This window comes from Pteronotus mesoamericanus, unplaced genomic scaffold, assembly GCF_021234165.1.
Source record: "Pteronotus mesoamericanus isolate MK-2021 breed Mesoamerican mustached bat unplaced genomic scaffold, CSHL_Meso_final contig_50, whole genome shotgun sequence".
Taxonomy (NCBI): Eukaryota; Metazoa; Chordata; class Mammalia; order Chiroptera; family Mormoopidae; genus Pteronotus; species Pteronotus mesoamericanus.
In genome coordinates, this window is record NW_026555186.1 from 22,474,120 (window position 1) to 22,499,486 (window position 25,367).

Consider the following 25,367-nt stretch of genomic DNA (forward strand, 5'->3'; position numbering starts at 1 on the left):
CCTTGTATAATGTATAATTTTCTTTTCCTTATTTTCTACCAGCCCCGTAAGTTTACCCCTATTTTACGGCTGAGGAGCCTGAGGCTTGGAGAAGTTCATGAACATGTGATGGAGTCAGTTTTGGGGGGCAGAGTTGCCACTCAGCAGTCTGACTCTAGAGTCAATCATAAATAGAGCAATTAATTTTTACTGTTAACTGGCAAGGACCTTTATGTCCTTTTAAATGAGCTAAGTTCAAAAACTTATTTCACACTCAGTTCTGAAACTAATCAATTGTTGAACATTAAAAGGTCTCCTTTTGGGTTAGGATCTGTTAAGTTACAAAAGAATTGAGGGCTGACAGTCTCTCCTTCCCCAAGCTTCAGCCAGGCTCCTCTGAGCCCTCTTTCTCCAGTAGGACTTAACCTTGACCGTTGAAGACTTGAACAGACACTTTCATAGTTTCTAGCAGCTCAAGGCTACGTCTTCAGGATGTAGTGCCTGCTTGAGACAATTCAAGGCTGGAAAAAATTTATTGTTTTTGTTTTTGTTTTTTGTTTTTTCCTGGCCAACAGATAGGGTCTCTGTCTCCCAGTCTCTGAGGGAGAGAATCCTAACTTCGATAATCCCCAGCTAGCAGACAGCTGGCTTGATTGTTGCTCCACTGACAAACCCTTTGTGATTTTTCATTTCCCTGACTCACTGAGCCCCCACTTGCTCCCTGCCTCCCCCACCTTCTCCTTATAAAGCACCCTGTTACTTCTGCACAAATTGAGGGTAAGTTCAGTTCATGCTGGACTCTTTCTTCCTATTGCAGTAGTTACTACTGATTAAAAGCTGTCCTTACCACTTTGAGTAGTGCCCAACTTTGTCTGTCTTTGACAAGGCACACATATGGGCTTGTCACCAAGATTAAACTCACACAAGAGGTAGTAACAAATAAAATGCATGTGGTGGTGGTAGACCGAGTGATCTCAAAAGAGAAGATGGTGTGTCCTATTAACAGTGTCTCTGCTGTTGCCCTGTGAGATATAACACAACCGAAGTGTTCAAAGTATGGTTTGGAGTCTGTGGGCAGAAGGGAAGTGTGGCTCTGGTTCCTCGTGCCTCCCTCTTCCAGCGCTTTTTCTGGATCTGCCCAGAGTCTGACTTCCCACCTGAAGCATGCCTGGGCTCACTGAACTAGGATGCTAGCATATGAGTTTCCTGCCCTGAGGATTTATCAGGCGCTGCCCCTGCTTCTGTTCTGTCTTTCTGCTGGCACAAAGGGAGCCTTTCTGAGTCACAGCTGCCACAACCTGCATGTTGAGACCATAATGAAGGTCCTCATGGTTCCTTTTTGTTCCTGTGCTCCATGGAACTTCTCCCCTGGCTTGTTGCTTCCTCGCCCCACCCAGACCCCTTGGAGACCCCCCACCATTACCCACACCCCTCCCTCATGTGGCCTTAGGAATTGCCATTATGAGGGGTGGAAGGAATGTACTCTTGGCTGGTTTGCTGTGTAAGATTTTGAAGCACTTTTGATAGGAATCATTAAAAGCAATATCATGTAATATGTATAGAAATTAATAGAGAATAATTGAATATAACTCCATATACGTACCATCCAACTCTGTCAAAGCTTAATGTTTGTCACATTTTTCAGATACATTAGGAGAACTGAATATTAAACTTATTAAAACCACAAGTGAAAAATTAATTTTTTAAACCTCTATTACTCCCTGCAGACAATTTTTAAAACAATGCAATATTATAGCATACTTCTCTCTGGACCAAGGCCCTATTTTCCTTGTCAGGGATAGCAACAGTTCTGCAAGGAATATTGTTCTTTATTGTACCACTGTTCAATAGTTTTCTCTATTTCTTTTGTGATCTGTCCAAGGAGTTCGTTATCATATTTTAGTTTGTTGCTATGATGGTGGGGGTATATCAGTGAAATTGGAACATTCTTATGACAGTGTGAGTAGTGATAGTATATTGACTGCTTTCCAGGTCCCAGGTTGACTGCCTTAAGTATATTTCTCATTTAATCCCACCTGCTACCAGGTCATGCCTGCGGGTGCGCACGTGCGTGCACACACGCACACACTTATGCATATAAAATCATTCTTTCTTATCATTTGTTTTTCACCTAAGCATATGCAATGAATATTTTCCTGTGATAGGATTTGGGCTTCAAAGTAACGATCCTGGTTTTGCTCACTTATCAGCTGTGTGTCCTCATTTAATCATGTAACCTCTCTGGGCTTTAAAATGAGAATAGTACTACCTAGTATCCCATAGGGCTGCTAATATGTTGCAGTGCCTGGAATATAGTAAGGTCTCGATGTATTTTAACTATTAAGTTATATGACAAATGAAATTTAAGAAAATTATCAGTTTTATTTTTCCTTTTAGACTTGATCAAGAATTGATAAAATAGTGCAGTTAAACTGCAGTTCAGCCAGCAAACATTTATTGAGCACTTACCAAGTGCCAGACACTGTGTCAGGGACTGTGCCCGGTACTGAGAATACAGACATGAATACCTACGTCTTCATCTTGAGGACTATAGGGACATAGTCTAATAATTATTTTCTACTAAAAGAAAAGAAGACTGAATTATAGGATTTTTTTAGTGACTTAAAATATTTACTCTTTAAATTTTTTCATGATTACATTAAATTCTTCATGTTTTCATCCCTACCCTTGCTTTTCTTTACAATGAAGCATCTGGGCCAGAATGGAGTAGAGGCCAGAGTACACTCCCACCTCCATAGAAACTGTGACATCTTGTAGCTCCTACACTTCCTCTCAGGCTTCTCTCTGAAACATACAAAGAAAATAGAAAGCATAAAGTGCAGGAAAAGACACAGGAAGGACCAGGAAAAAAAAAAAGCATGGATTCTGATTACTGGAGGTTGGTATATTTTTAAAAATGAGGTTCTTCAAACAGTGAGAGTTATTTCTGTGTTAAAGAAGCCATTTATTCATGTAATAATGATAGTATGCCTAAATGTAGACTACAGTTTTCCTGTTCCTCTTTATAAATGTGTTGCTTTTAGGCCTAAAGAGGGCAGCTTTCCTAGCTTAATCCAGCTTTTAGTTTATATTTCAAAATAAGGCAAGGAAAAAAAATATCTAGACTTTAAATGTAACATATCCTGCACAAAATATATCTGAATGTTTTTGAGATAGTGACTGGAACCACAGAATATAATTATATTTGAATTTTTAATGATAGAGTTTATGCTTCAATTAATTTGCTTTATTTTCTTTGCTTGAAAAAGGTCATATCCTATTATGTGGAATTGAGGGGAGCACATGACAAAAAACCACTTTTTACTGGAAAATATAGATTGCAGTTAGAAAATCTGGAAGAAAATCACTGAAATGTTGATGGTGGGTTTTCCCTGGTGTAATTGTAGGTGATATTTTTTCTTTATACATATTTATGTTTTCTACTTGTGAATGACAATAAACCAAGCAAAAAAAGATAGTTTTCATTTTTATTACTGTTATGACTAAATAGCTAGAATTTACTGAGTGCTTTACTTATAAAATCCTCTAATCCCCTCATAACTTTACATAGTTGATCCTGTCACCTTACCCCCATCTTAGAGATAAAAAAATTAAGGCCAAGAGAGGTTGACTGACTGCCTTCCCCAGTGTCGTTCAGCTGTAGGTCAAGGTCTCAAAAGCAGATCTAGTTTCCTCTAGAGTCTGTGTTTTCACTATATAATAAGAGAGTGAAAGAACAATTTTGGTAAAATAAGAGACCATTTTTCCCTTTGAAATTAAAATCTGTATTTCTGAGAGCACATCGATTAAAGCATTAGACCTCTTAACATGGACAATTGATGGGAGCTGTCCCCAGCTCCTGTACTTTGACAGTGCTGATAGTCAGCAGGGGCACTCATAGTCAACTAGTTCTTATATTGCAACAAGTTATTAACCAGTGGGATATGCCTGTGAAGTATATGCCACAGATGACAGAGGGGCTTTATATTTTTTATAAAGAAGAGATCTGTTGGGGAAAATCCAAGGAACAAATGTGACCTCTGCTCCAGGGCCACCAGCCACACATGGGGCAGAAATTCCTCCTGATTGTGAGAGGTATGAAGCTGGACTCCCCCCACACAGAGCCCTTCAGCGAGACTCTGTGGTTTATCTGCCATCTTTCATTTTCCCTATGCATTTTCTAGGAAAGAAGTACCCACTTGCTCTTTCATCATTCAACAAACACTTAATGAGCACCTGTGATGACTAGTTATTGTGCTAGTATTGAGGCAAACAGATAAAAATTAACCATGGCCTCTGCTTTCACTGAGCTTCATTACTATGTGAATATTCATGTCCATCCTAACTTCCTGCAGTCAAAAAGCCTTATTTCTTGTGCATTGGTAACTAGTCAAGTCCATGTACTAAGGAAGTAACATGGTGTGAATTGGTTCAGCTGTTTGGCTTTCAAAGGCATACACATATATTAGAGTTCAAGGTTGAAATAACTTGCTCAGTGAAGCTTAACTGACATTGATGCCCTGATTTATGTAAATGGATACAACTATGTATTGTGTGGACATGGATGACCAACCAGTGCTTCGGAGAGAGAAGCTGGGAGAAAGAGGCACCAGCCCTATTTCACCTTGAAAGAATTGCAACTCTTCCTTTTGTTGGTCATGGTCTCTACTTTGTAGACTCATTTCCAGATGAATCTTAGGTCACTTCCCATATTAGACATTTTAAAACTACATGTGAACGTGCACGAGTTTATTTCTAAGATGCTGAGCATGCGTTGTGTACTCATATACATCCTTAGCATGTTCCCATGGAGTTAGCAGAAGTAACAGGATACTTCATTCTGCCCTGGCTGAAAGCTGCAGGTGCTGGAGATGAAGAGGCTTTCTTTGGGTCTATGTGGGAATTCAGAGTCAGAACGTGCCACTGGATCTCTCTTGACTTAATTAAAACAATTTGCCTCTGGTTGTTGTTGGTAAATGTAATTACAGCATAAGTAATACAGAAGGATGGCCAAGATGGGGTCTGCCACAGCCTGGAAGTGCTACTGTTCTGCTTTGCAGCTTACATTGTCTTCTCCTTAATCCCAACAGGGAGGTACCTCCTTCCCAACCCAGTGGCGGGCCAGGCCTGGTCAGCGTCTGCGGAGACATCCAACCTCGTGCGCATGCGCAGCCAAGCCTTGGGGCAGTCGGCACCCTCGCTCACCGCTAGCCTGGTGAGTGCCTTTGGGCTCTGTCTGTGGTGGGTTGGGTTTGGTACATCTTTCCACCTCCCTAGGGACGATTTTGAGTTTATTGAGTTTAACTGGATTTGAACTTACCTTTAAGTACAGATTTGGCAATGTGAAATTCCTTGCTTTCAGTGTGCTAATTTTTCCAAGCACCTTCCTCTCCACAACCCCAACCTAATTTGGACTATTTCTGTCACCTTGTCTCTGGTCTGCACTCTTCCTGCAAAAGAAATGAAAGTGTTTCTAAGCTTAAAAAAAAGAAGCAAAAGAACTTTTTATTTGGAAATAATTCCAAACTAACAGAACATTTCCATGAATAAAAAAAATGCTAAAACACTAGCTCATCCTTTATCTAGTTAGATTCAACTATTAACGTCTTGTCCAACTTTCCCTCCCTCTGTGTATACACATATATATGTACATACACACATAATTTTTTGAACCATTTGGGCGTAACTTGTATATATCACTATATAGTTACTAACTTCAGTAAATTTATGGCTGATATAAGCCTTTTATCTACTTTTCCATCTGCATTTCAGTTTTATCAGCTGGCTCAGTCATGTCCTCTATAGCATTTTTCCCTCTTATGGTATAGAATCCAGTCTAGAGTCATGTATTAAATTTAATTGTCACACTTATTTAGTACCCTTTAATCTGGAATTTTTCTGTAGCTTTTTTTGCCTTTTTGATGTCGACACTTTTGAAGGCTACATACCCCCACTCATGTTTTTTAATGGAATATTTCTCACATTACGTGTCTGAGTCTGCTGTCTCCTCGTGGTGAGATTTATGTTTTTGCATCCCAGGCCAGAATATGACACTGGTGATGCGATGCCGTGTCCTCGCAGGGCATGCCATCTGCAGACACATGATGTCCATCTGCTCCTTATTGTGAAGTTAATTTTTTTACCCAGTCAAGATGTTGCCCAATTTCTCCACTGTAGTTAGACGTTTTCTCTTGGACTCAATAAGCATTCTGTGGGGACGTACTTTTAGGCTGTGCAAACATGCTTCTCCTCATCAAAAAATTCCACTAGATTTACATGACAGTAGTGATTCTAGCCTGGACCCTTCTTTTCTGTGATAATTAAAAATGGTCATTTTTCCAACTCCAGTGCTTTCTTCACATTTACCAGTTGGCACACGGTATAAATATTTGTGTATTTGTTAGCAGTACAGGCTTCTACATTCCTTTTTTTCCTCACAATGTACACCTTTATTTTTAACCATGATCTTTACTAGAATTTTGTTTTCTAGGGGGCTCATTATTTCTTTGCTTTAACCTTTGGCCTAAAAGTTTTTACGAGTTATTTTTGCATTGGTGGTAGGAGTTGTATGGTATGGAAAAAGACTTTTAAACATCCTTTACTGATGATGATGCAAATAATATGTAAATCAGTACATTAGATGCCTTATAATTTAATGCATTGGTAATTGGTTTAGGAGTCATTCAGTAATGCAGAGAGATGTAATGTAGGTCTAGCTTTTTAATTTTAGGTCTAGCTTAGTAATTTTAGGTCTAGTCCTGCTTTCGCCATTAGGTACGTGTGTAAACTTGGGCAAGTCACTTAGTTACTTAGATTTTACTACCTCATCCACAAATGGCAAGATGAGAAGAGGTATAAAGAATCTCTGGAATTCAATTTTGGAATTTCCTCGTTGTACTTTTCAAATAGTAAATATTCTGAATGATACTGAACAATTATCCCTAAAAAAGTTTCTTTCAGGATAGTTTATGACTCCAGAATTGACTATCAACTCTAAGCCCAAATTCATTGTTTTCCTCTCATGAAAATTTTGGGACTTTTTTTAAAAGTCCTCCATCTCATTTGCAAGTTCAAAGTTACTTTTTCTTCTTAGGGGAATTTTATCAGAAGCTTATTTTACTATCAGTATTTACTTTTTAAGGAAAGAGCAAAATTCCTCACAATTAGTGATTTTTTTTTAAAAAAAAGTGTTTTGGGGCCACTGTAATATTATTCTTAACACTTAAATAGTAATCTCATATGTTTGTTGCCAAGAAAATCATTCTGGTTAAAGCAACACTGTCACGAAGTAATGTGTATAAATATCTTATTATCGTAATAATGGTAGTCACATGCTCAAACACAGAAATTGATAGAATCAATTACCTAAGATATCTTGGAGTAAGATAGAAAAATAAGGAGGACCAATAACAGAATATATAAGTAGAGTACTCCCTCAAATTTTTCCAGTGACATTCTTATCAAATAGTCACTTAAATTATTAGCTTATCTACCCTGCAAGTTTTTATAGTGTTTGTTTAAGAGCAAAACTAGAGAAAATGCTAAAATACCATAGAAAACCATCTTAAAATAGTACCTGGCCCAAAACAAGTCTCAAATGCTAGCAGCATTAGTACTTCCATTCTTATCATATTATGGGTAAGTTTGGGTACGGAAGCCAGACTGTGGTTAACCATTTACTACTAGACAGCGGAGGTTTAAAATGGGGACCTCATCATATATTTCATTCAAGTTTCATTACTTCCTAACTGTAGTCCAAGGAAAACTATCTGTGAGCTGTGTGACAAGTCTCCAGTCCTCCAGCCTCTGTTGTATTGAGAACCAGCAGCAGCAGCTGGAGGAGGGCTGCCAGGCAGAGAACCTCTTGAATTCCTCATTGTGCTGCTCGTATTGGTCAAGGTTTCTATGCCATATCTTTTATTTCAGTGTGTCACTCAGTGCATGTTAATGACATCTGCTTTTGGTACCTTTTGCAGAAGTGTTAATGTTTCATTTTTTTTTATTGGATTACATCTAAAGTATCCCTGCAGAGTACCACTAAAATATTTAATAATGATGCTGTAGAGGTGGAAATACACACCCATTAGATCTTACTTTTTCCCCTCTCTTCCTCCTCCTTTTTCCTTTTCTTTATCTTCTAAACAAGCTGATGTTTCTGGATTGTGCATTGTGCAAGAGGACATGCTTCACCCTGATCCTCTCTCCAGCTTCTGCGCTCATTCATTAGCCCCATCGTAGCGCTGCAAAGCAACCCTTCTCCCCTGGCTCCCCTTAGCATGTATCACAGTGCACCCTTGTCTTAGGTCTTTGTGTTTACCTTTGATATTTCCCTGCTAGACTGCAAGCTCCTTCAGGGCAGAATTCCTGTCTGATTTGACTTTCTACTCTTCACTGCTCCTAGCACTACACCTTGCATGTAGAGGCATCCAATAAATAATGTTGATGGAACAAATAATTATTCCTAGTAAGTGACAGATTTCTTCAGTTGCAAGGCGAGAGTGATGGTGTGATTCTATATGCTGTAATGGGTGGTCTAATGAGATCATCCATCTAAAACCTCTGGTTTTGCTGTTCACTGTGCGTCTTAAAATTGTGATTAGCCTTAAAGTCCATGTAATGGGCCAAATCCCCTTCAGTTCCACATCAGCTGCTCAAAAAATATGGTGACAAAATTATGAAGAGATTACAGTGTCCACATTCAAGGAGATTTTATTAATCTGCTTGTAAGCAGTCATGTAATCATATTGGTTTAAATATTTTGTTGATTCACTGAAGAAGTACATCGAAGTGAAATGTGTGTTCAAGTGTGGAAAAATTGGAAAAAAAGGAATCAAAGTGGCTTATGTCCAAGTAACAGCATTACCACTTGATATAACATAATTTCATGTTCAGCACAACAACATACATTTCAGAAAACTGTAGACCCTCAACCTGAGAGGTATTCATATGTTAGTAAGATATAAATGAATGCCCTGTGGTTTGAATTTTAGTAGATGCATGACCTATAGGTTATTTAAATGCCATAGGCAAGCTTGAAGGTAATGCTAACTACCTTCTCAAGAAGGAGATTAATTCCTAGCCCAAAGTATCTAGTTTTCCTTGGCAATGCTAAATGTAGTTGTGTTCCCTCTCCCAGACACATTGGGCATTTCAGATAAATGGCATGTTGCCCATTCATCCTAAGTAGCCTGGAAGCTGGCAGAATACATGCTCAGCCAGTGTCCGCCTGCTGGGACACCAGCCGGGAGTGCTGATGAAGTGTCAGATGTATACTTCATATACATTAATCTGAAGAGGGGAAAACTCATTTCCCCATTTGCTTTCTCCATCTTTCTGTCCCTCCCCACACACACGGGTAGTTTATCAAAGAAGTCATAGTCGTCAAAAGTGGGAGGATTTATACAGATGCTGCTTTCTGGCAGGGGAGATGGAGATTTCAGGAGGCAAAAGCAGGACCAGTAGTGACTTATTTTTCTGTAGGAAAGTAGGGTTGTAAGCCTTGATGGTTAAAGTTTAGAAATGGCGTATGTGGCGATCATAAGAAGTATTCACTTCTTTTGTACTTTAGCGTAATAGATAGATGGCACAAACACAGTGGAAATCAGTTTTCAGTAGTTTTCTCCAATTTTCAGTGTGATTTGAATGATGAGACTTACGTTTTGTTTGTCTGAACATTCCTGTCACATTCTTTTTCTTTGGGGTCTTCCCTTGACTGTCCCGTTGGAAACCGTTCCCCACACTGCATGCACACCCCCTACGTTACACACTCTCTTTGCACCATAGCTTTATCTCCTTCTGTATACTGCGTAAGTTGCTTATTTTATTGTATGTCTCTTAATATCTAATGAAGAATTCGTGAGGATGGATATAGATTTTCTGTTTTCCTAGCTATTTCTTTAGGGCCAAGAATAATGCCAGGCACATAGTAGGTGCTGAGTGAAGATTTCTTTTCTGTACATTTTCTTGTGCCCTAGAATGGAGTCCTGTTTATCTTTTGTTATTGTTTTTATCGGTAATTAACTTTTTACGTTTATATTATTTAGCCGAATGAAGAAGCTATTCTTCAAGCCAGAGAGCAGTTCACTATGCAAACTGTACTGAGGAATTTAACAATAATTGTTCTGTTGGAAAATGGGAATGAAGGGGAAAAGCACTGTGGTCAAGAGATGAACTCCAGTTTCTACTGCTTGTAGTAACCTCATAAAGTTATTGTGAAGATTAAATGAGTGAACTTTTGTACACTGTCTTGCACAGTTCTTGTCACTCAAATGCTGGCCTCAGTGTTCCTGGGATTGGTGGGAAAAATGTTTCTTGGGGGTAGTCAGCTAGGCTTAGCTGAGATGGCCTTCTCAGAAGGGAGGGACATAAGCACTTTTCTCTCAGATTGACCTTTATTGAAGGGGGGAGGAGTGTTTTTAAATATTGTTTTTCAACTTTTAATATTAGGTTAAGTGGTATAATTTTATGTTTCTTCGGTGGCCCTCTTTTGACATCATATTCATTTCTTTTAATGGAAAATTTATGTTTCATGATGTATTATAAATATTTAAAGCAAACTATTTAAACTGTAATATATTCAAAGAGCCCTGATGAATATTCATCTTTTCCATTCGCAAAAAAATGCATTATGAAGAACCAGGGAAAATTCACTAAATGTATGCAAAAGTGCATTTTTCCTTTTTAATTCATTCAGAATGTACTGACATAATGTCAGCATTTATTTAGGCTGCAGACTTTATTTGCAGCCATTTAATATTATATCAATACTTCATTAGCCTTATAGCTCAAAAACAAAAACCTGAGCCGAAGTCCAATTAGTTAACTCTGAGAGAGTACCTGTTAAATATTGATGTAGGAACAATTTGAATGCCCTTGGATAAATTGCTTAACAAAAGTTGCAGAATACAACTATGAATTAGCATTTCTCCTTAGCCATTATAACTCAATTGAAAGGCTGCATAATATCCTAATGTATGGATTTCTTACAGTCTATAAAACTATTTCACCCTTTAGGTTATTTCCAAGTTTTCCCTCTTGCCAATAATGGTGATGAGCAGGCTCTTAACAAGTTCTTGTCACCTTTAATTATTTTTTCAGGCTTTATTCGTGGAGTGGGGTTATGGCGGTAAAGGATGTAAGCATGATGGAGGTTCTTCATACCTTTGCTCAATTGTTTCTTGGAATGTTCTACAAATGTATATTTTCAAAGATTGAGAAAGTGTGTCTCACTACACTCTGGCCAGCAGTCAGTAGTGTCTTTTAAATAAAACATATAACTTTGCTAGTTTGTTAGCTGAAAAATAACCTTTTTTACATTTGTTGTTGATTTTTAGTGAAGTCGATGTGGTAACTGGACACGTTGAACTCATACACCAAAGGCCCCAGATAAAGCAAATATGAAACTGGGCTTATCCATGCTTCCTCCTGTGACTTCTTCCTTCCGTTCTCTAAATCAGCTTGCCGTACAAACTGTGGGTACCCTCCACTGCTCTTGGGATATGAGAACTGCTGAGTGTGATTACAATGTATGTAGCTGAAGGCATTATTCCACAGTTCAAAATTTTTTTTCATCTGGAAAGTAGTAATCTCAATTGTGAAATAGTGCCTTCAGCTGTGGACATTATAATCATAGTCTCAGGGGTGCTTGTATTCCAGGAGTAATACATCTCCTAGCTATTACCCTCTGAGCTAGGTTCTGTTTATAGTAAAGGGATGAATTTTCATAACTCAGTGCTGAAATAGTGATGGGGAGCCCTGAGCAGATTATTATAGGTCAGGCCTAATCCATGAAGATAAATCTCATTATAGGCTCACCTAGACCCGTCCACAGAGTAGCTGGTTTAACATGAGTCTGTAAATCGAAGATCAGCTTACAAACAAACTATAAAATTCTCGCTGTAATTGAGTGATTGCTTCTATGAAGAGATACTCAAATTGTGCATCCTTATGCTGCACATGCTTGGCTGACATGAGAATAATTAGCAGAAAACCCCTAAAGTATATTGTGATTCAGTCTATGAATGAACAAAGAGCTACTTATTTGGGGGGAGGTATTTCTTTTTTAAATTAAATTCCACCTAGAAGTAGTCATTTAAAACTTCCCATCCCAGGTTTCTCTTCCTTACATTTTGCAAAGGTTAAAAAAAATACTCATTACCTTATGTATGTGCTGTCTTTCCTAGGAAGGATGGAGAGCCTGCTGGAGCAGCTCTCTGCTTGGAGGCACCTACACAGACTGGTCAAGTGTGCCCTTTTGTTACCAAAGGCATCTGACAGTAAGATGAATGCTACCCATTAATATTCTATGGGATTTAAAGAGAAGAGACGCATGCCCTCTTTTAATTGTTTACAGTCATAGAGGGAAACAAAACAAATTTGTAACTGCAATGAATAACTGTGTATGTCTGTGTATGAAAGCTTAGGTTTCATACATATACTTTATTACCCACTTACCAAACTGGTGGACCTGTTTCAAAACTGGCCATCCTGTTCACCAAGCATTATGAGAAGGTCCATAGAGTGGCAAGTGCTGGTGCCTCAAATGTCTTATTCCTCACTGTATCTTTAGCACCAAGAGCGGTGCCTGGTATGCACTTAGTACTTAGATGATGGTTGTTTGTTAACAAATGCTGAGGAGGCCTTGGTTCCAAATTTCAATAGTTTTCTGAGGCTCCTATTATTCTGCTTCCCGGAGCCCAGACTAGCTGAATGGTTGTGATACTGAGGATTTGGTTGGGTTGTGTGTCAGGGGAGGTGCTTGGGACAAAGGTGATGAAGCAGTCATGGCAGCCATGACGGAAGTGTCTCTTGGTGTATTGATGATAAGGTACCACTCTGGCAGTCTCCTGGTGCAACAGCGTGTCCTCTCTGGTGTCTTTTTGCCTCCATGGTGAAATAGCAGCACTTGACTATTTGCTGTCTTACTGTCAGAAGGATTCTGCAGCTCAGGAGAAACCAAGGGGCCCATAGTAGTTAGACAGTGGTTTGTAGGAGAGAAGCTATTAGGGTATAACATTTCCTTTCCAGGGAAAAATGAAAAATTATTATTTTAATTTATAGACCTCTTAGGCTTCCTGGTTATTATAGCTCTGGAAAAGCCAGCCTACTTCAATACCTTGTTTTTCTAGATATACTTTGGTGGTTAGTGGGATGAGTAGTCGTGGTAATTATGCTTACTCCTTGTTTGTTGGCACCTGAAGTATAAAGTGTTAGATTTCAAATCACTGTTTTGGTTCATTAGGCTCATTTTCAGTTCATTGGCTATATTAATGGGGTCCCTATTATATAAGGAGTATTCAAACCTACATAGAAAAGATATGACACACAATATGGCTCTTTAAAGAGCTTCTAAGCTGGTTAAAATAAAACTTCTGAGAGATCAGAGAGCCAAGTAGACGATAATAACATGCTGGAATGTGTGCAGCTGTGACGATTTATAGACATGGAAGAATGACATGGGTTGCAGGTTTCTGGAAGGTTTTGGTTAGGCAGGCTTCAAGGCATGGTGGACCTACGTACATGGTGGAATGGGGTGAGGTGGTAGATAAAGGTGGACAATATGGTGTGGACAGTGATATTTATTCTTAACATGATGTTTCTAGGATAGTTAGGGAGGCAAAGGACAACATGAAAACTGAGAGGTTCATGGATGTCAGCGATAGAATGGTTTTTGACATTACCTGAACCATTTAAAGTACCACCAGCAGTACCTCTCTCTTACTAAGAAGAATGTCCTGGTAAGAGGAGGATAGGGAGCCTTTAAGCACCCAATCAGCTGATTTCTTTTTACTTCGGAAATCTCCAGGTGGAAAGCTTGATATTTTCAGGTATTTTAGTCAAAAGGAAATAAAGTCTTTATTTATTTTTTTAGATTCAATGACGAGATTTTAATAAACTCACTGGATTACGAGGTCTTTGCGCTCTGACACTGTTTGTTTGTTTTTAAGGGAAGAATGGAGCAGTGTGGCAGGTCTAACTTAGCTATTTGTGATATACTAAATTCTTTTATTATTCAGGCCACATCAACCTCTATTTGAAGAATAAAATTTAAACAGTGGATGCTAAGTAGCAAAGAGTATGGTTACAAATAACATGCAAAGGCATAAAGCCCATGGCTAAAGTCTGACCTCACACTAGGACTGACCATCATTCCAAGCCCTATAGCACTTCTGCAAACTTGCTTTCTAAGAGCCCTTACTTCTGTTTTTTCTTTCATTTACCTTTTTTTCCTTTGTTTCTGTACCTTTCTTTCAATCCAAGATGATTCTCTACTGAAACTTGAGTGGTTCTCTGGGTGGTGTATATCCCAGCAATCCAAGAATCTAAGATACCATATTATTGTATGTAGATGTCTACATTCACTAAGCAATAGCAGGGCTTTAACATTTCATGAATACACCGAGGTCTGTCCAGAAAGTATCCAGCTATGTGCTATGAAAACTGGAGACATTTATTAAAGATGATACAAGATACAAGAAACATTGTATATAGGACAGCAACGCCTCCATCCTCGTCAAAAGGCACTTTGAGACCTCGCACAGTTCTCTCAGTCACCATCAGCTGCCCTGTTGTATTTTTTTGAATCTCATTGATGGTCTGAAATTTCATCCCTTTCAACGGTGATTTTAGTTTTGGGAAAAGCCCGAAGTAGTAGGGTGCCAAATCTGGGAGGTAGGTGGGCTGAGTCAGCTGGGTGATTTGGTGTTTCACTAAAAAACTCTGCATAAAATGTGACGCATAAGCGGGCATGTTGTCATGATGAAGTTGCCATTCACCAGTTGCCCATAGCTGCAACCTTCTGAATCATCTGAGTAGTTTCGCAGAGGAATGTTGAAGCTTAATGCAAACTTAAATGCAGATTCATTGTAGTGTTTGCTCAGTCATTTTGCATGCTATGGCCACACAGTACTCAGGCGTGCTCATTGACATCTACTGCCCCCACAGACTAGTGCAGTGAAGTCCTCATTGTTCATGCATGTGCATTCCAGTCCACTGTCCTTGGCTGCCAGGTTACACTGATGTTGCATAAACTGTTCTCATTATATTAACAATGGCTAGACTTTTTCTGGACAGACTGTGTGTGTGTGTGTGTGTGTGTGTGTGTGTGTGTGTGTATGTGTGTGTGTCTCCCCCCACCAATAAAAACCCCAGAGGTGTGTATTTATTATTATTTTTTGCAAGAATGGCTTCTTCTAGAACTTTTGCAAAATGTCTCTTCATTGCATGAAACTGACTTTTTCCCCTTCATTACAGATGCCCCAGCTTTGCTTTTACAGGTGCTTTAAGTATGTTTATTTTTTTCCCCTTGTTTCTTCGTACAAGCTTTTTCTTTCTTTCTTTTTTTGGTCCCTAGACACAAGCAGTGATGAGTTTTAGTCTTATAAATAATATGATCCATCATATAATTTTGTTCCCCCTTTTTAGGTAGCTCTGATCAAAAAGCTATTAATTAAAACTTTAAGGAACTTCTATGCTTTCCCTATTTGCTAGAAAATATCCATCCTCTTGACAGATTCAGTTGATGGAAATTTGAGGGTGTCCCATCTTAGGTGCTTCTAAAGTTTGGCAAAATAACTTAGGCAATAGTGAAGCACCTGCCAGTCCCCTAAGGGCATCAGATTCCTTGTCTCATGCTCTTCCTTGTTCTAGAAATAAAATACCTTTGTATGCAACTTCCTTCTTTTTGCCTGGCCAGTGCCTGTCTACACTTTAGTATATGCACTTCTTCCAGGAAGCCTTCCTTGATATCTCTGCTCACCCTAACCCTAATCTGGGTTTTATGACCCTTGTTTGAATTGTGCATATTGAACCAAAGCATTTGTCACATAGGACTGTAACAGTCTCTTTCCCCCTTCCCCCCTCATCCCCAAATGATCTGATTGACTAGAAAGCCCAGGAAAATGATCTGTAGCTGATGAAGATGTGAGCCTAGACTACTTCATTGGATGGGCTCTTAGAAATGACACTGGATGAAATATCAAGGGCTTATATTAGGTTGTGCCTGTAGCACCTCTGTACATTTTAATTGACCTTTGAGAATTTTGCTTCTAAAAATCAATCCTGGAATTGGAGAATTTTATGAATGGGACAGATCTCTGGTCACCCTTCTCCTTTGCCTAGAGAGAGTATGTGCTGCAATGGTCTTTATCTAAATTGTGATTTCTTTTTTTTTTTACAAGCACTTGATTTAGAATTTAATTACTGTAGACAGTTTAGAGTAATGTTTAAGAACATGGGTTCCACAGCCAGGCTGCCCCTGTTGGAATCTGGACTTGAATAGTTACTGCATGTGTGACCTTGACTTACAGAAAAACACAACCTCCAAAAAGTGGGACTGTTGATGGTACCTATCGTACCTTGTTATTGCTGGAATCAGGTGAGATGGTACACATAAGGCACTTGAAACCCATAGGAAGAGCTCAATAATGTTGACTCTTACCTTGTTCAAGAGTACTAAGCTGATGCATTTATTAAACCAGGGAACTTCAGTTTTATTAAATGAATATGTGAAGTGTATGGATTAAAGAACAGATGAGGCTGGCTTCGTAAACATAAGATTCCCTATGATTATTTTCACATAACTTAAAGTTCCTCTCTGTCCCTTCAGGGTAATCTGTAGGGCATGAAGCTTGTTTGAAATTAAAAGTTATGAGGAAAGGATAATGTGGTATTATCAACATGAAATAAACTTTTAGGGTTGATGTCATAAACAGTAAAAAAAATAAAAAGGCAACCAGAAAGAAAAGACCCCAGCTCCTTTCTTTTCATGCCTCTCATTGGGTTATACTAAAGGCTCGCAGAATATTGGTCTTTAGGAGTCTTCTTTTTGTATCAAATATATGACTTGTTTTCTTTTGAATTGACATGTTGTATACCACACATCATAGTGTCTGCATGTTTGGATCTTTAGAATACTAACATTTATTTTACTGAATATATTATTAATATTGTCATCATTCTTTTTTGCCATTGCCAAATTTTGCTACTGTTCGTCCAGGTGTAACAAAGTTAGAGGATGCCTGTTGGGCCTCTATCACTTTGCTGGCTTACTTTATCAATAAAACATTTTGCAGTATGCGTCCCTAGTATGTGACTATATTTTAAAATAATCTGCATTTACTTAAAGGTGGTATTTAAAAATATTTCAACAGACAGAGGATATTTACTATAGGGTTTAAGCAAGGGCCTGTGGGCTGCTCAATTTGCCAGGTGTTAACCGTTTTGTTGCCGCAGTATGGACAGCTCCTGAGTTAGGTCATGGGAGGCCTGGAGTATACTCAAGAGTGCCAGCCTGTAGCGAGGTGTTTCAGCCATCAAAACTGGTGTGTATCAGCTGCGTATCAGCGTGAATGTCAACTTATGAATGTACTAAAGCAAAAAAAAAAAAAAAAGAGAGAGACATAGAAAATGGAAACTGATAATCTAATCTTTTCCTAAGTCCCATTTGATAATATTGTGTATTCTTTGCTACTCATATTCCAATTTGTGTATCCTTGGAATACTCTACAAGGTCTGCCTTCTGACCCTGCCAGAATAGGGCTTTATTGATTAAAAAGAATTTTGAATATTCAGTGAGGCTGCCTTTTCTTTTCTGGAAAGGTTTATTTTATTTTACTTGCACGTGAAAGGAATAGCGTATCTTTGCTACACATGTCATTAACTGCCACTAAATTGACACAAATGTTGACAGTTACTACGAGAACTGTTTCAAAGCTAATTATGTTAATTAGAATGTAACATACCAGTAATTGCATGTATTCAAACATCATACCATCACTTTTTGTGTTTTCTTTAGATGTAAGACATTCATTCATTTGTTGCTTGAATAGCTGCAGAATTATAGCTAAGATAACAAATTATTACCAGCAAATAAAATTGGTTCTTTAGAAATATGTTCTAATTGGTTAGCTATGTAAAAGACAGAAATAAATGTTAGCATGTTAAGCATATAAATTAGGAACATTGCTTATGAAGTCCTTAGTTTTGGGCTTTTCATTTAAATATGCCTTCTTATTGCAATTAATATTATCGTTTGGTTTATGACCCTTAAAAATATATTCCCTTTCAGGATTTCTTGGAGTTCTAATTTGGCTTCCTTATACATGTTAGAAGATTTGCAATTTAGATTTTAATTTGATTTCCATTCTTTAAAATGCCATTTTTCTTGTATTTCATTTTTATTTAAAGCATGCTTCTCTCTGCATTCATGGAAGCTGGACATAAACAAACTACTAGAAAAAAAATCAAGTTTTTAAGTGAGCTGAGAACATAAAACATTCTAATAGACACTTCACATAAAAAAACTAAGTATTTGAGAGCCCAACCAGAGAATAATGCCTCTTTTGAAACAAATTTCATGGACTGTGGTGTTCCTAATTTACCTTCTGTTACAGTTATTTAAAAAATAGCATCTCTATGGTTGGTTTTAAATTCTCACTACTTATTATATGTGTAGAGTGTTCAGTATGCTTCTGCCTGATGATTTTGGGGCTATATCTACCTGAAGATAGAATATCAGTCTCTGTAGGTTTTTGGAGTTTTGAGTGTGTAAGTGTGTGTGTGAAGGGGTGTATTTTTTTGTTGTGCGTGTCCCTCTTCTAATTTGAGTATGTGCATGTTTTTATTTTTCAATGGCGAACCACATAAATCAGCAAAACACTTTTGATGCCATGACTTTAATTCTCTAGGCCTTGTAGTATACCTTTCTCAATTAACCAAACTCACGGTCTTCTGGCTGCGCACAGAAGAGAAGAGCGTTTCTTCTTAGCACCTCTTACAGTAGCCACCGCATAATTCTGCCAGCAGATGCTGTGTTCTGCCCATGTTTCTGCTAAGGATTTGTTTAGCATTTATGGAGCTCCTGTCATCCTTCACATACAGGCCCTTTGTCTTGCTTTCTTTACTAACTGTTCTTCAAAACATAGCAGATGATGGAAAAGACTGGCCTCTTTGGGATTGGGAAACTTAAAGCTGAGTTATAGTTCTGACATTTCTTGGCTCAATAATTTCAGACAATTGTCACTTTACCTCCATGAGCCCTGGCTGCTTCATTAGTAACATGGGAATGGTTCATCTTGATAGCATTGTTGTAACAATTAAAGAAGATAACACATCAGAGGTAACTGCTAAGTGTTAGGCATTCTTTGTATGTTTCTATATTTCTGGGATCTCTATCCTGTAATTGGTCAGTTTGTCTATCTGCCAATATCACAGTTTCTTAATTATTGTAACTTTATAACATCTTATTAACTTAATAACTGGTCAAGAAAGTTCCCTTATGTCATTGTTATTCTTTAAGAGTGTAGGCTCTATTGGGAATGTTTATCTTCTGTATAAATTCACTTGTAAAGCTCCACAAACTGATTGAGATTTTGATTAGAATTATATTAAATCCAGAGATCAATTTGGGAAATTGACATTTTTATGATGCTGAGTTTTACTATGCTAGAGCATAGTATATTGCTCCATTTACTTAGGACTTCTTTAATGTTTTTTAATAAGGTTTTATTATTTTCTACAGAAATAATTTATATATCCTTTGTTAGATTTGTTTTTAGGAATTTTAAATAACATCCCTTAAGAATAAACATGTATTCTTGTTTGCTAATATATGGAAATTCAGTTAGCTTTTGTGTATTAATTTTTAAATTTACCTTACTAATTCTTACTGATTCTTATCTCTATATTTGGGGAATGGGAGTATTTTATAGACAATGTAGATCTGCAAATAATAGCAACTTTTTTTTCCTTTCCTATCTCTGTACCTTTTATTTAAAAAATATTAATTCACTAGCTGGGACATCCAGGATTATGTTGAATAGAAGTGATGATACCAGGCATTCTTGTCTTGTTCTTAAATGTAAGAGAGTATTTTGGACATTTCATATTAAGTATGATGAATTCTGTGGTGCTTTTTGGGGGGAGGTGCTCTGTATCACATGAAGGATGTCTTTGTTTTGTCTGCTTAGATTGTTTTTTAATATAAAATATTTTTTTTGTATTTGTTGATGGCTATTAACCTTACCTTTTTGAAGAATTTGCAACATTGTCATGATAACTTTAAAAATACATTTCTATATTCAGTCTACTAGTATTTTGTTTAGGATTTACTGTCTATGTTTATAAGTAGTATTAGTTTGTACTTTTCTTACTGCCTTTGCTAGATTATGTAACCTCAACAAAATGAATGAGGAATGTATCCATCATTCCTACAATACTACAATAATTGCTGTGGAATAAACCATAATTTTTCAGGGGCTTTTGTCAGAAGTAGTAATTTCCGGCTTTGGGGGTGTGGGTTGGCTAGGTGGCTGCTTTGGACTGTGGCTCTGTGGTTGGCCTGGCCTGCAAGCAGCCTGCAGGTCAGAGTCATGTATTCTCTACCCATCTTCCTCTGGGACCCAGGATGAAGGGCAGCACTTATCTGATGTGGTTTTCTCATACCTGAGGCTGGGAACTCTTGGAGGGATGAGCAGAAACACTGACTGCTTCTCACGAACGAGGCTTGGACCTCACGCAGCATTATGTCAGCCATTGACGAAAGTGGGCCACGTGGTTACATCCAGCATCGGCAAGTGGGAGAGTGGGAGCAAGGCAGTATTTGCTAAATAGTAATTTTATTTACCAGAGGGAAAGTACGTCTTTTTCTAATCTCTGTAAAAGTTTGTGCAAGAATGTATTGATCTATTTCTTGACTGTTCTGAATATTACCTACATAGCCATCTGGTCTTGATCATTTCTTTGCAGGGCAACTTTGGGTGAATCCAATTTTTAAATGATTTTAAGGCTCTTCAGATTTTTTATTTCTTCTCAAATCAATTTGGTATTTTGTAATTTTGTGTGAATTTGTTTATTTAATCTAAGCTTGAAAATTATGTTTATTGTGTGTGACATCTGCAGTTTTGCTTTTTAAATATTACTTAGTTGTGTCTTCTCTCCCTCTTTTTTGGGTTGATTAATTTTGCCAGAGGTTTGTTTCATTTATTAATTTTGAATAACTTTTAGATTTCACATCATGCTTAAAAATGTATTTTTTCTTCTCAGAATCTAAAAATATTATCTCATATTTTCTTCTCATATCTTTATGGGCTCACCAGTTATTTCAGCACACTTATTGAACAACTCCTTAAACCCTAATCTAAGCTACCACCTATATAAATAAAGTACATTATGGGCCTCTTTTTTGACTCTTTTGTTTCTTTAATTTGTCTGCCTGTATTTATACCCTATAATCAAATTTTCATAGTTTTGTGCTATTTTTAACATTTAGAAGGGCTGGCAGGGAAGCCTCATAACTCTTGTAGTTAAATTTACCTTCGGTTTCATTTAGAACACTGCCCCTCATTTTAATATTTTTCTATTTCGGGAAATAACTATCTTCTTCTTCTTTTTTTTTTTTTTTTGAAAATCAGTGAAAGGGGAAAAAAGTCATCCCTTGTGACAATATTTATTACACATTCACTGCTTTTAAAAATCATAGTTCCTTTGGGTCATCTGTGGGGAGAGAGATAGTTCCTTCGCTTGTCAGGTGTCTGGTTCCTCTTTCTGGCCTGTGCACTCGGCCCCGTCCACCCAGGCTTTGGTGTGGTGGGTTCTGGTGGACTCACGTCACACACCACCCTGGCCTGGCCTTCCCGGGGAGCAGGACTCACTGAAGACTGCAGCCACCCCACTAAGAAACCGGAGCCTGCTGACAGCAGGTCTGCAACGGCTTGGAACATTTCCAGGGACAGGAGTTGGGATGGTGAGGTCCAGGCCTCCCTCTCCGTGTGGAGATTTGTCTCCCTTGCGAATGTCAGAGGCGACTGCTTGGATTTCATGAAGGGCGTGACCAAGCTTCCTCATCACTTGCAGATGTGAAATCATAGATGCCACCAACTGCCATGCTGGCTGTAGAGATGTCCTCTGCTATAGAAAGTTTTTTTGGTGGCAGTGTCACAAGAGCCAAGAGAAGGAGAAGTGAAAAGGTAATGACCACACCACTTTGCTGGCAGGGGCTATTTTCCCAAACTGTTTATTCTGAGTTATTCAGACCATCCTCTGCCTGTTGTGCTGACGTGAAGGATGTGCGAAGGGGGCTGGGTGCTGACAGCGTACAAGGAATAATTCCCCTCATCCATCAAGCCTGACAACCCTTGGACTCCTCTCCCTGTCAGAACAGGGAGAGGCTTGAGCAGGATGGAATGGTCCTCACTTGTCTGGCATTTTAAACAAATCTGAATTTGATATGAAATTAACTAGATGCAGCTGAAGTTGCTGGTGGCAACAGTTCTCACTAAAGTCCTAAGCTTATGATCTGTCTCACAGGCTGAAGGATGTGACAAACTTGCATCTGAATTATGACCATCATCTGAGCCTGTCAGCACTGAAAGTTCTTCGTTCAGGGAAAGATTGGGAATCTGGTGTCAGGGCAAGTGAAACCACATCTTTGAGCAGGTAGAACTTTATTTTGCTTTCTGTGCTGAGATTCTTAGATCCAAGTGGTCAATTGGGAAATTCAGAATTAGATAACTTTTATGTTTTTTTATTTTTATTTTATTTTATCATCTTATGTTATTTATATTACAGATGTCCCCATTCCCTGCCCTAACCTTTGCCCACCTCTCCCCATCCTCCCCGAAGTTAAGTTTATTCTTCTATCATAAAATGGTATATTCCTGTGGGAAATTTCTTAAAGATAGGGATAAACATCATGCATAATACACAACCATTCTTAACATCTTTTCTCTAAATGCAGATTTTCTTTCTCTTTTCTTGTGTCCCAGTAACTTCTGACAACACAGATGTACTTTTCATTGCTCACATCTCTTGTTTTCCCCCAAGATGCCAGCCTCGGGCTGATTACCTGTCTGATTTCACTTCCTCCCTCTGGCTTGCTTCAGCCCACTTTCCTATTCCGTAGTTCATAACTCAGGAACTCAAAGGATTTCCGTGTCTCAGCAGATGGTACCCCTTTGTCCCAGGTGCCACATCTGACCCTCTGACTCTTGTACCCATCTTTTATTCATGTAATCTCTTCCTGCTCATTCTCCTAATTCCTTGGGTTCACCTTTCCCATCCCAGAGGAGTTTATATTCCTCTGCTCATGGGAATTGTGTTGCTGAGGGTGCTCTGACCTAGCGTTTCCTCCTTGAATGTCCTATTCAAACAAGTCAGAGACCTGGTCCCTGAAAGAATGTCTCTCGGGTACCGGCTTTCCTAAGACTGTGAAGTCCTCCTCTGCTTCCACTGCCATCAGCCCTTTTGTGTTGGCTGCATTAATATCAAAGGCGATATCCCTAGATAATCTCTAGATGGCAGCATCTACCTCCCTCTGCCTTGAGGCTAGACCAAAAAAAAAAACAACAAAAAACCCAAAAACCAAAACCGGTGGACTCTAGTCCCAAGGATAATGTTTATTGTCACCTTGGTCTCTACAAAGCATGCTACCCCATGCCTTTTCTTGTGTTTCCAAGTACGTCTGAACTCTGCAGACAGTCATGAAGTGGGAACGTCCAGGACATCATTGTCCTGGGTTCTTCAACTGTCTCCAACTTGCGAAGCCAGAGGCGGACATGCATCGAATTATTCAGTCGTGCTTAATCCAGTGGGACTTTGTTGTGAAGAGCATTGCTTGAGAGTGAAGCCTGAGGTTTCTTGTTACTTGTCACTTTTAAAAGGAATGGTCACAAGGGCTGCTGGAAGGACGCATGGGCTGGAATGCTGAGTGCTAGGCCCTGTTCCCCGCGTTTGTGGCGGGCTTCTGGTGTGAGAAGCTGTGAGTCATTTTTGAGCCACTCAGTTTAACATTGATGGCAAACATACAGCCGCAAATCGAATCAGTTCTTTTCTGAGTCAGAACACTTTAAAGATAATGCAGAGTTGAAATCAAGGAAGGAGTGTTCAGCTTTTTAAAACATTATATGTATATAAATTAAGCTAGGCTGTTGGGCTAGTTGTGATTTTTTTTTTTTTACTTGTTTGTTTCCCCATGAAACTTTGGATGCTTGGAAGCCCGGCAGGCCCTGTCCCTGTGTCCCCCATCGCCCTGCTTAGGGCTGGCGTGCACACGGTGCCCTGGGAGCCACACTTACACTCACAGCATCCTCTTTGCCCTACATTTGGTTGTGGTGCCTGATACCATAGCACAAGCCAACCATTTATCTCAGAATATTTACACACACATTCTCTCTGCCTTAACTTCTGTGTTCCGGCAGAATTGTGTTCAGTTGATTTAAACAAAATATCAACCAGCTCAGCAGGTGCCTGCATTACATTGGATGTGGTGCCTGTGTCCCGGGCCAGCCTTTCCTTCTCCGCTGTGCAAATTAAACCAAGCAAAAGAGATAAGCCAGACGCTGAATTGGAGATGCATTTTTCTACCTGACTGGGGAATGTGCAGGTTGGAGGGGTGCTCTTTTTCTGAAGGATATCGTTTAAAGGAGACCTGGAATCCTTCTGGGTTAGGAAAGATCATTCCTAACTGCAGACCCGTCAGAGCCTGCATATGCCCCCTTCACCCACTCTGTGTTTTTCTTTCTTGCTGCCTTTCTGTGGAGTTTGAAACTGAAGTGGCTTTTGGGCAAATAGCATTGGACTCAGAGGGAAAGGCATTTTAATTCATCTGGGAGGGAGCTTCCACAGAGCTTGCTCTTCCGGCGTTTCTTCAGGGATTGCTAATCAGAAATGCTCTTGCCACGTCACTTTCCTAATAAACAGAGGAGTTCCAAGTTTCAAGTAAACAAATAGGGGAGCCGTACCATCCTTCGTGACATTAATACAAATTTGGCACTGTATCGTTCTGATTGGCAGTGGATCAGCAACCACCTCCTAGTGTCCTCATTTGGGGGATAATCTGCCTGCGAGGAGGGAAAAAAGCTTATTCCTTCCATTGATATGCTTCTTCCTTCAATGCTTCCTCCAATGCTGATTTATATTGTAACAGTAAGTATTTTTTAAATACAAGGATGTATGAAAAAGAAAAAATTAAATAGCCCTCAATGTTGCTACCCCTGTGACACTTTTATAAAAAGTAATACATGTGCAAAGTTAGGCAGTTCGAAGAACACAGCAAGGAATAAAATAAAAAATGATTCATTTCTCCTCCTGGTTCTTCTCCCCAAATGTAGTCCATTGCTAATTGTTTCTTGTTAGTTGTTGCAGAAAAAACTAAGTCTATACCCCCATAAATATATACAATTAAAAAATTTTATATGCTGTTTGAGCCTCACTTTTTAATTTAATGTGAAGATCTCTCATATCGGAACATACAGCTCTACTGTGTCCCTTTTAATGGTGGTATTTCATCATGTGGAAATGCCATCGTATAAATAGCCTGACCAGTCCCGAGGGCCTGGTCAGCATCCTCTGTGCTCCCGTGACTTCCCACTCGTGGGAAAGCCCTGCAGCTC

General features: G+C 38.8%; 1 protein-coding gene across 3 annotated transcripts in view; it reads left to right on the top strand.

The window, feature by feature from the left end:
• MAST4 (microtubule associated serine/threonine kinase family member 4) overlaps positions 1-25,367 on the top strand; it is a 527,956-nt gene that overhangs the window by 169,785 nt on the left and 332,804 nt on the right. For all 3 annotated transcript variants that reach the window (XM_054578437.1, XM_054578438.1, XM_054578439.1), the window contains exon 3: positions 5,070-5,194. In XM_054578437.1, the coding sequence (XP_054434412.1) occupies positions 5,070-5,194 (125 nt within the window). The remainder of the gene's footprint in view (positions 1-5,069; positions 5,195-25,367) is intronic.